At 40.0% G+C, this 11,507-nt stretch overlaps 2 protein-coding genes across 2 annotated transcripts in view; one reads left to right on the forward strand and one right to left on the reverse strand.

The window, feature by feature from the left end:
* Positions 1-2,944, reverse strand: part of spaca6 (sperm acrosome associated 6) — a 49,181-nt gene extending 46,237 nt beyond the window's left edge. The window contains exon 1 of the mRNA XM_031852586.1: positions 2,907-2,944. The gene's annotated coding sequence lies outside the window, so the exon portion shown is untranslated. The remainder of the gene's footprint in view (positions 1-2,906) is intronic.
* A 1,668-nt stretch (positions 2,945-4,612) lies between these two features.
* On the forward strand, positions 4,613-11,037 carry LOC116386422 (maternal B9.15 protein). The gene is made up of 5 exons (XM_031852603.1): positions 4,613-4,759; positions 8,374-8,551; positions 8,697-8,834; positions 9,003-9,330; positions 9,806-11,037. Exons 2-5 carry the CDS (start codon positions 8,379-8,381, stop codon positions 10,016-10,018), a joined length of 852 nt encoding a protein of 283 aa, XP_031708463.1. The 5' UTR covers positions 4,613-4,759; positions 8,374-8,378; the 3' UTR covers positions 10,019-11,037.
* Positions 11,038-11,507: the final 470 nt, after the last annotated feature.

Genomic DNA, 11,507 nt, shown 5'->3' on the forward strand with positions numbered 1-11,507 from the left:
CTCTCTCTCTCTCTCTCTCTCTCTCTCTCTCTCTCTCTCTCTCTCTCTCTCTCTCTCCCTCTCTCTCTCTCCCTCTCCCTCTCCCTCTCTCCCTCTCTCCCTCCCTCTCCCCCAGCCCAAGGACAGTCGGTACCTGAGGGGAAAGAGGCAGCATGTGTGTTAGGGGAAAGAGATGCTTATACTGGCGCTGATCTTGAAAGGGCCCGGCCGATCGATCGCATTAAGCTCCCTGCAAAAGAGAGAAATCAATACGGTTTTTAAAGGCAAAGCATGCATGTGGTGTATGCGTGTGGGCTTCATTGATACCGCCAGACGCGTTCAGAGAGAAGCTGCTCCTGAAAAAGAACGATCACATTTCGAGGTCAAGTGGTTTCATTTCCAATACTTATCTACTAAATCCTGACACTTGTGAGAGTCTTGAACATGAAAAAAAAAAACCCGTCTGTTTGTATGAAGTATCACGGTTTGGCTTCTCAAAACTGAAATACTGGCCAGTGTTTGAGGAGCACAAATGACAACCTGACAGGGAACATCAATAGTTTTCAGTTGGAGAAAGTTGTGCAGAAGCTACATCAGGATTAGAAAGAGAGAAAGAAGCCGAATGACCTGCGACTCTTTGAGAAAATGAATTGCTTGTTTAAAGACGCTGTAATGCAATCAGTCTTATAGTTAACATGAAATGCCTACGGAGGTTCGGCTCAAGGAGATGGAGTGGGAAGGAGGTCAACAAGAGCAAGAGAGAGAGAGAGCGAGAGAGAGCGCGAGAGCGAGAGCTATTAATTTCCATATGTCGTCAAAACAATGCTAATCAATATCAAAGACACCCACTCTTTAACACTTTCTACCTCTCTCATCCAAGTGATGTCTCTTTCTCTCCATCCATCTATTTCTGTCCCTCTTTGTACACACTCGTAGCAATAATTTACTCTTGAGTTGGCATCCGGGACAAGGAATGTGATCCAGCATAGAAGAAAACCCTACATAGAGCTGACGCAGTGTCCTCGGTGTACCTGCGCTTACACACAACACTAACTGCAGGGAGGAAGAAAGAAAGAAGAACTCAAATCTAAAATGGACGAAGAAGCCGAGTGAGGATGAGTAAATGATAGCGAGGATGGAAAGAAATTGGGCATGGCATTCACAAAAAGGTCCTACAGAAACACAATATTTCCAATTTGAGCCTGAGATTTGACTAAAGGACATAAAAATGAATAATGATAGGGAGCGATAACTAGGTATTAGAGATCGGAAACATGCAGGAATTCATGGAGAAATCTGAATCATCTTCATTGGCCAAGTAAATGTGCACATACATGGAATATGACTTTTTTGGATGCAAATGGACTGGATGATTAAGTACAGTGTTTACGTGGAAATATGTCTGTAAATGGTAAACAGCGAGAAGGATATGTAGGTTAGTAGGTTATGTTGAAAGAGAGTTGATGCTGTAGCAGTGAAGACTGAGAAAGAGAGGAAGTGCAGTAGGCTTTAGCTGCTAAAGCTTTCCGTTTCTAAAGGTTGGAAACCTGCAACCACCACTTATAACTGGAAGACATTTGAGAAAAGAAACCAGCATGTCCTCTAGTGGTCGCAGAGAGAAACACATCTACTGAGGCACTGTATGTTGAGGTTCATGTACTTTACTTATTTTATGACACTTAATGTTTCTCTTCATTTAAGAGGGAAATATAGTAATTTATAATATAGCATTTTTAAATTCACTGTATTTCACAGCTTTAGTTGCAAATTACGCAACAATTAGTTATGCATTTTGTAATTTTAAACCCTATCAGCTGAAACATTTAAATGATGCTAACACATGGGCATATTAGCAAATAATATAATAATTTAACACTCTAAAAAGGGGCCATTCTGTGAGTACTTTTGATGCTATTTTAAGTACAGTTTATAGTTTATCCTTCCATACTTAAATTTGATTGGGGGATATTTTTATACCTGTAATTTAGTAGGCTATTTATCAAATTGCAGTATTTCTGCATTTATTTAAGTAAAATATCCTAATACTTAATCCACAAGTGCTAAAAAGTAAATTACAACATTACAGCAGGACCTTTTAGAGAAAAAACAACTACTTGTTAATATGATATGAGCATGTACTGTGTTATTTAGAGCGGTGTGTTGCTATGAAATGCTGGCATTTATGGATGTTTTACTGATCCTAAGGATGCAGACTCAGTGTGACCAAAAGAACACCAGGTGTGTAAAACAGGACTACAGTTTATGATACAATCATTTGAAAATAAGCCCAGATAAATCCAAACAGGATCACAATGATGTCAATTCATTGTGAAACAGAAGAACTGCATTTATCCAAAAACACATTTAATACATTAGGAGAAGTGTTAAACCAGTAACCCTTTACAATCACGGTGTCACTTTTTAACCGCAAAACCCAAAATGGAAGACAACATAAAAGTTAACCTACACGAGTGTAAGGAAAACTGGTGGTGGGATTTATGCTGTCGTCTAGTTTTGACTTGACGTTTATATTTTTACTGTACAAACGTTGTTTTGCAGGGAAACATTGAAATATTACTTATTACAGTAACACTAAATCACATTTTTCTGTCAGCAATAGGTCGGCCTACAGATTACTTTGTTTTAAATATTACATAAATAATGATCTACTATACCAACTATGGTCATCTTCCAAAATGTGTTACAATATAATATTTAGTTAACTTTAGGCGGTAAACATAGCAAAGCATTTAGCTGCTAAAGAGCCACTTGTCTCCCTCAGTAATTGGTAGAGTCCAATGGTTAACAATTAGTTTGCTCAATGCAAAACCAGAAAAATGTAGATATTTTACAATTTGCCATAACCTAATGCACTATTTCACATTTCCCTCTCAGTTCAACACGTGATTATCCGACTGGGCACTTACCTTTTAAATGTGTGCTGTAGAAGACAAGCCACATCGTTCACAGTGACCGCAAGTGCTAACTTCAACCAGCTACAAGCAAACGATGAAGCAAACTCGCAGACGTTTGTGCAATCTGCTTTAATTAGCTAAGACTTTGGGCATGCGCATTGTGGTTTTCCCACACTCGGGGCACTTGGCATTGTGCAGCCAGGGCGTGGTGTTATCTCCACCTAGCGGCCACTACAGGAAGCGCAATTAAAACACAATTTTATATCCAGCCACTGAACTTTAATTGTAACATAATCATAAATGACAGTAAGTATTACAATACATTGATCCAGAATTATATCAATTTGTAAACTAGGCTACTGAGTACCACTAAAACCATCCTTTCGTCTGCTGCCAAGAGTTGGGGCTTTGCCCGACTTGCCTCAAATGACCAAATTAGTACCAAAATAAACAAGCAAATGGTATTTAAAGTAGATAAAAATAGCTCCAATTAAACTGGCTACATTCAAATAATTATAATTTAACAACATAATATATATAATGAATACAACACTCGGCACACTGAGTACTTTTACTCTAAGTACATATTCCTGATAAGACTTTACTTAGACCTATAAGTAAAATGCAGGACGTTTACTTGTAATGGAGTACTTTTAAATTGTGTTATTGAAGCTTTTATTTAAGGTAGTAACAGATATAGGCCTAATGAGGGGACCACTTTCTAATAAGGCCCCCATAAAAAAAATATTGAAGCAATGGCTTTATTCGCGTGGTTATCATTTTTGCAAGCTTTTGGTTTGCCAGGTTTTGAAAGAAAAAGCATTGTCCTTATTAGGACTCTTTAGGTCATCAGGGAAACCCATCAATACTATTTTTACGTGAGTTTGAGGTACTTTCCTTGAGTACTTTCCTTTTCTGCTTCTTAATACTTCTACTCCACTACATTTCAGAGTAAAATATTGGAGTCTACTTTTACTCCACGCCTTCGCAGCTTTGTTAATGGGTGTGCAGATGTTTTGAAAAATAAAAATCTATGACCATTTCTTTATTATTTATGACTATAATAAATTTAAATGCAGCTTATATTAATGCATCAGTAACAATACAGTTACACAGAACGTTTTTTCTGCTCCACAATGAGTACCTTTTATTTTTATCCTTCAAGCACTTTTTGGTGACAATACTAAGATACTTTTGCTGATATAAGAGTTTTTAATATAATAGACTTCGACTGCTTTTATCTGACTTTTGTTTTTATTTCTGTTTTTCACACCCTGACAAACAAAAATGTTATGTAAAAAAACTGATATATAAGGCATCGGTAAATAATCTACCAACCTTTAGTAGAGGAATTAGTTACAACATATACATCTTTAATAAAGGGTGCCTTAGCAAGTTGAAAAAAGGGACATACAGATCTCACTATTGCCACACAGTCAACCCTTTGACAAGAGCCTCAGAGAGCAACAATAAAGGATAAACACGAGTATTATCTTACACCAGATGCCATCATAGGATAGTGAAATTATCACTGTGATTTGGAGGGATGAACAAAAGAAACCAACTCAGCTGTTTACCTTGACTGCCCATATTTGGGTCGGGCGGAGAGTCGCTCTCGCGGGGGGGGGGGGGGAGCCAGTCAGTGCTTGCTCACGGCTCCGAGTAGAGGAAGTGAGTCATACTGACGGTAAAATGTTACGTCTCCGTTGCAGCAGCATCGCGAGCTGAGCCGAGAACAAGGAAGCAACATGTGCTGCTGACCATAATAACGCCAACACACCAGCACAGACAGCCACGAGACGAGACAAGGAGACGAGGACGCTCAACGACTGCAGAGTATTCTCAGACTGTGAACACTTATTATCGTGAGTACCACTATGTTTAATAACTTTGATGTTTATTGTTTAATTGGAAAACGTAATTTGCTGTGATTGTAACCTATTTTAAATAACTTGTCGCTGTCGTGTTTGTTGCATTGTTAACAACGACTTCGACGTCAGTTATCATTTTAAGTATTTCATGCCTCGCTCGGTGTATTTTTAATGATTCATTTTGGGTTTTACTCCTTATTACGGGTTTGTTCCCTACTTTTTTCTACTTTTTCTAAATTTTTTCTATCTAGGGTTATGATATTCTTACCATTTCAAATTAGGACGTTTTAAATAGATATGCTTCAATGCTATATTATCTTATACATTTAGAGTAACTGGATAATGTAGGCAACCTTCTCTACCGAAATTATACCCGTCGGGGTGTTTCTACTGATTTCCACTCGGGGGGTTTCCGCGCTGTCAGAAACCCCAAAAGCGTTATTTCCAGCATGTAGCAGGAAGTTTCCTTTATCGCAGCAGAAAGAAACAGAGAATACATTATCTGGCGTTTGATTTTTGTTTTTCTCCTTTTTCTGGACGTAATGGCCATCCATGAGCAGACACACGTGTCACACACACACACACACACACACACGCACACAAAGTGTGTCCCCTCCTTGGATCACACAGAGTTGTGCCTTCACTGCTTTGTTTAGTCTCCTTTGTTTCACGCAGAGGCAAGAACAAGTTTTGTCGTCACTCAAAGTCAATACAGACGAAACAATGCTAAAAGGTGAAACATCTGCACCTGCAAGTCTCAATTTTCAACAGGCTGTCAATGTGACATGCTGTCAAGCCTAATAAACATAACCAATATGACGTTATGGTACGCTAAACACACACTGAGCACAGCAACAATGCTGCCGAGTGACAAAAGAAAGGCCCTCAATCAAACATCTAAACACACAGTTTGTATATTATCAGCAAGGCGCGGTTATGTTTGTGTATCTTGGACCAAGTCTGTTGCATGTCAGGGTTCTACCACTTTATTCTCCTTATCCACAGCGAGGGTCAAAGGATAGAGTGTACAGTACATATTGTAAAGCCCCTTCAGTCAGATTTGTGATAATGGGCTTTACAAATAATATTGACTTGACTCACGCAAACGGGTCAAGTTGTTGTCTTCACACGTAAAATCAAAACCCTATCAGCAGAGTCTGTGATAGCGGCAGCAGGTCACTGTTCAGTAAACAGACGCACAGTAAACATGGTGGGCAGACTGCTCGTCATGGCTGGGAACTTCTTTTTTTTTTTTTTTTTTTTTTAAGGGCATCACTGAATCTCTGATTATATCAAACAGTTGACACGCATAGGTGAAGTAATCAGAGAAGAAGTCAAACACCATCAGCGGATGTTATTAAGTTCCTCAAGTATCTAGAAACATGCATCATTAATTTGGTGTGACACAAGCGAGTTGAAAGCATGACTCATATTGGTCGTCTTTAATAGAACACAATATAGTGAATCAGTAGTGAAATGTGGGATGTTGCAATGAACACTCAAATATTTACTGTATTTGTTAGTCCTCTGTGGCAGTGGAGTATCTTTTTTTATTTTACTGTTTGGACGAAACAAGCTGGTTTGATATTTTAAACTTCGGTTTAAGAAATTGTGTCATTTTCACTATTTTATAAAATTGTATCGGCAAGAAGAGCCATATTCAGTGCAAACGTTTTGAGCTTGAACGTCCTCTAAACCAGTGGTTCTCAACTGGTCTGGCTGCGGGACCCACCATCACCCCTTAATGACAAGCCGCGACCCACTACCCAAATTATATATGTAGTAGTAACGTATCTGTGTAGTAAACAACTGCCAAATCAAATAAAGAAAGTACACATCAAATATTATTCTCATTTTCCAAATGTAACTGGATGGATTATAAATAATGCATAGAATAAATGAATAAATGTTCTTCTCATTTCAAATAAAATAACGGCTGGATTAAAAAATAAATTTCGTAACGAAATTAATTTTCGAAAAATTAATTTCACTGAAATGCCCTGCAGCTTTAAATTCAGTTCATTCAGGGTGAAGTGAAAAGGCCACAATATTATATTTTTCTCATCTTCTAAAAAGAGAATTTAGTGTTGGAAGAATTCACCTATATGACTCTGGTCTCTCTGGCCAATTTTCTCTTTTGGAAATCATCCTATGATTTGACTTTCACAAGTCAACAGTCCTGCTCTGCTCTCTATAACCTTGTCTCTCCCCCCTGTGTCAGGGTGTGTGTACATCTCACTCAAGTCAGGAAACTCGTCAGAATATTTGATTGGATGAGCTGCATCACCTGATGTGATTCACAACGCATTGGTCGGTGTTTTTCCTGCACCGCTGAAAAAGCGCCGTAAATGCTGGAATAATTCCGCTGCATAAAAAATGCCCTTCAAAATAAAATCTTTTTTTTTTTTTTGTCAGTCAAAGGCCCGCGACCCCCTTTTGGGTCGCGACCCACCAGTTGAGAATCACTGCTCTAAACCCCTCAAACACTTTGAGACGACTACTCGGCACTCTGTCCGCCTAAACACCGTATCTGTTTTAAATGCCTGAGGCCTCTTTAACGCGACATTCAAACAAACTATGACTACAAGTACAAGGCTGCTTGGACCAACAAGGTTAACATTCTTGAAAGTTGCAGCAGAAATCTGAAACTTGAAAACCTACTAGAAAAACCTGTGTTTGTGTGTGTGATTGTCAGACAAAGTGTCTGCAGGTCAGCACGTTGTAAAATGAATAACCTTTTGCTGGTGGAGACTATTGAATGAACATATTTAGTTGCTGAGTGATTGACAGCAAACACAGAGTTATATAAAGTAGAGAAGCTGCAACAACAACAGCCTGAAGAATACATGCTATATGACCCTGTTCACCCTGCAGACTAATAACTGACTGGAACATCTATAACATTTGAGGATCATAGCAAAACATATTTGTTAGGGACTTATGTTACTACTGCTTGTGTTTGTTGTGTCACAGGCTCATCACTACGCCTAAGTGGAGGCTGTGGCTACTTTCACCAGGGCAAATAATAATTTTCTCTCACACCATATTATAAAGGCTGAAGCAACAGTGGTGTGTTTCAAGCCACAATAACAAATTACTCTCTGCACCTCAAAGTTCAAGGCACGACTTTCTTGTCATCGGCAGGATGTTGCCACGCTGCTCCGGTGCGGCTGCACAGTTTGAATTGCCTTGGCCTTTGTAGAGCACACTCTTCGCTCTGGTCAGGCTGACATTGGCACCCAACCCAAACAGACACGCTATCAGAGGACAAACAGCACAGTGAGCTCATTGGATTTGCATTCAAATAAAATACTTCATGTTGACAAAGCAGCGCTAGTTTGCATCTTGTTTGCATATACAAAGTCGAGCCTTTTGTCAACACAGAGCCATGTCCATAGCTGTGAAATGCCAGGCACTCTTTTACACCCACTTCACACAGAGGTTCTCTGGGGGTAATAAAAACAGGCTCGGGGGCAACCACGCAGGAGTGCGCTGTTACCACTGCAACTGAAGTTCCTGCCCCCTCACTACTTATTACAAAGCCTCATACTCACGTACAGACACATTTCTTTGCAACCTCATCATTTTTGAATCTTCTGTTCCTGCAGTCACCATGAAAAGAGAGGTGGAGGCTGGAGTGAACTTCCTCAAAAGCCTTGCTGTAGCACGTGGCAAGCTCAGTGAATCCAAAGCAGAATTGTTTGCCGAGAAGCTACAGAAACTTTTATGCAACAAATATGATGACCACTGGTACCCTGACTGTCCCAGCAAAGGCCAGGCATACAGGTAATTACACAATTGTCCCTGAATGTATATGTTTTTTGCCTCTGCAAAGATAGAATTACGTTCTTATTATAAGCTGAGAACACTGTATTACAGGGGAGCAGATCCACAAGAAAACACAGAATCTTTAACATTGACTCCTTCACAGATGTATCCGTATAAATAACGGAGTGCCCTGTGATGATGTGATCCTGAAGGCATGTGAGGAGAGTGAGCTCACACCCAGTGAACTCTGCTTTCCACGTGAGATCACACTGTGGATCGACCCACTGGAGGTGTGTGCAAGGTGAGTCACTGGCTGGCCTGCTGAGGCATAGAGAGACCGACTGACACACAGACACACTTAAACAACGAAGAGGCATTTCTCCTGATGAATCATCGTCATGATGCATAAAATGTGGGAAGTAAAAATGTGTTGTTTTTTTTTTTTAAATAATCTACTCCCTCTTCACAGATCTGCAGAGAACGGCCGGCCATTCAGAGTAGCCTGTTTCGAAGAGGAAGGTGTTCAGGGAAAACAGGCGGACTCCTCGGTGGGCTTGGTAAATCTGGACACATCCGATTACCACTCTGCTACCTCTTCGGATTGTAGTTCCACTGCGTCGAGTGACACAGAGGAGGAGGCAAAAGATGGCGAGATGGCGGGAGAGCAAAAAAAAGAAGGGAAGGAGGTCATCAAGAAGGATGCAGCAGAAGGCGACACCTACACGATAGCGATGGTTCCCAGGATTCGGAAGCGGCCCGGGGAAGGACCAAATATGATTAAATACATCAGAAATATGGTAAATTTGATCAGTTTTTGGACCATCTGTTGGTAGCTCACAATTAAGGGATAAGGCAGGTGATAATCTATATTTTTCTCACTATCAAGAAAAATCCCACTGAAATAAAAAAAAGATGCAAAGCCGGATACAGTTCGTCCGTGCCATAGAGCTTCATTGTTGTCCAAAAACCATTCAACTATTTTAGACCTATTGTGCGATGAAATGTTTTATACACAACTACAGTGAATTGACAATCTAGTACTGAATCATTCAACATACCCTTAACGTTCTGAATTTATGTCTATTTTGTGTGTCAGTCGTAAGCTTATTACTACAGATATGAGCTCATGTCCATTTGACACATTTTCAGTATTGCATGTTGTCGAAAGGAAAGGTCCACTGATTCCTCCCATATGGACAAAGTGTGTTTCACACGCATGCTGGAAACTCTCCACCATCCCTTCTAATCGCTTGTGCTCCTTCCAATCCGTAGCTCCCTGCCAGCCTCCAGTACTTCTACCACCAGGCACCAGTTTGGCCTCAGTACAAGAAGGGCGCTCCAGTGTTTCTCAATGCAGTGTGCGCGCCTCCGCCGCCTCCACCTCCGCTCCATCAGGTATTTGGCTACTACATCTTGCCGCAGCCATCTCCTCAGTTCATTCTGCCTCAAGCCACCCTGCAGCCGTGGGGAGCTGTGAAGGGTTAGACCGTCCAGGAACTGTGGGGTCCAGGTGGATGAAGCATTACAAGCTCCTTCAACTGAGCCATGGCGTGTTAATTCTCTGAGTTTAGCTAACCTTGGGCCAAAAAAAAAAATAACTTTTTAAAAACTGTATAGCTCGAAGTTATTTGCTGTACAACCTGTAATGATTCCTCTTTCCTTTTCACTTCTGGTGACTTGTAATTTATGGGTGGTACTCTGCACGGAGATGCCACTGAACTGAAATGTCTGCATTGGGAAAAAAAATCTTTTACGTACTGTAAACATTTAGAATGACTTCAAACTCTGGGTGCTCGGACTAACTCAGGACATCTCGGCAATATACTTCACACCAAATAGTTGTCTTTTCCGGTGTTGTTTCTTTTATTATGTAATTTCTCTGACCGAATATGGTCCAAAGTGTGTTCGTCACATATAATCAATGTAAAATGTGATTCAGGGGTTTAATCTATTAGCAAGAGTGACAACATCTGTATTTTAAGAATAATATTTTTGCGAAACTGCTTGTAAATAATACAGAACTCGGACACCATAGATGGATGCACATTTTCTAATCTCACTGTCTTTTTGTTGTAATTTATTTGGCCACCAGTGGATGGCACTCAACCGATAGCTAACACATGAAATTGTATATTTTTGTATGAACAGTGGCTGCTGTATTTTTACAAATCAAACCCAAACATGATTTTAAATAGCTTAAACTATCTCTGCAACTAGTACAATGTATTTTCAAGTGTCTCTGTTGTATGGCCTGCTTACTGCTGTGTTTTTAAAGTTTTTCTTTGCTATGGAGATCTGCTACAGCTATATACATCCTGAATAGTTTTCCCCCACTGACTCGTATATACTGTGATTTTCATCTTTAATTATATTGATGCATATTTATTTAATGTCCATGCAACCTTGAAACGCATGTGTTTGTAAGCATTGTTTTGCTTTAACCTTTTGCATTAGCCATTTACCTTATTAATGCAGCACATTAAATCCACTCATACCTGAAATCATACATGTTTTTTTTGCTGATTTCTATAATCAACACGTTTCAGTAGAGGTTTTGGCACCGTTTATATCGTTTTCTCTCATAGAAACAGCTTGACTTGGTCTAGAAAACACCTGTCAGTCTAAATACACTCCACTGAATGTCACTCAGAGTTGTAAGGATCATCATTACCGTCAGCACGACCTGCAGGATGCTGCAGCGGAAGGACTCCTGTGCTGGATGAGTCATTAAGCCCAAGGTCATGACGCTGTTCCTCCTTAAACAGGCCTCGTGAAGAGGCTGAGGGGCAAACTATTTAGACAATTATGTAGTTAAGATAAGAGATATATGTGTAGATATAAATAAGAGAAAATAGCTGGGAAACAAAATGACTGGAGAGAGTGAAGGCCAGGACGTTTATGAGTCGGTGCCAGGAAACCTTGATGTTTCACAACAAGTCAAAGAATGTAGGTACTCAACCACGAGATGTCACTC

Source organism: Anarrhichthys ocellatus, unplaced genomic scaffold, assembly GCF_004355925.1.
Source record: "Anarrhichthys ocellatus isolate YVR2014 unplaced genomic scaffold, GSC_Weel_1.0 scaffold13, whole genome shotgun sequence".
Taxonomy (NCBI): Eukaryota; Metazoa; Chordata; class Actinopteri; order Perciformes; family Anarhichadidae; genus Anarrhichthys; species Anarrhichthys ocellatus.

Excerpts from the sequence above, each read along its gene's own strand:
- LOC116386422 (XM_031852603.1), top strand. The coding sequence starts at position 8,379 with ATGAAAAGAGAGGTGGAGGCTGGAGTGAACTTCCTCAAAAGCCTTGCT. Across the intron at positions 8,552-8,696 it reads AGCAAAGGCCAGGCATACAG|ATGTATCCGTATAAATAACG; the intron begins GTAATTACACAA and ends ACTCCTTCACAG. Across the intron at positions 9,331-9,805 it reads TTAAATACATCAGAAATATG|CTCCCTGCCAGCCTCCAGTA; the intron begins GTAAATTTGATC and ends TCCAATCCGTAG.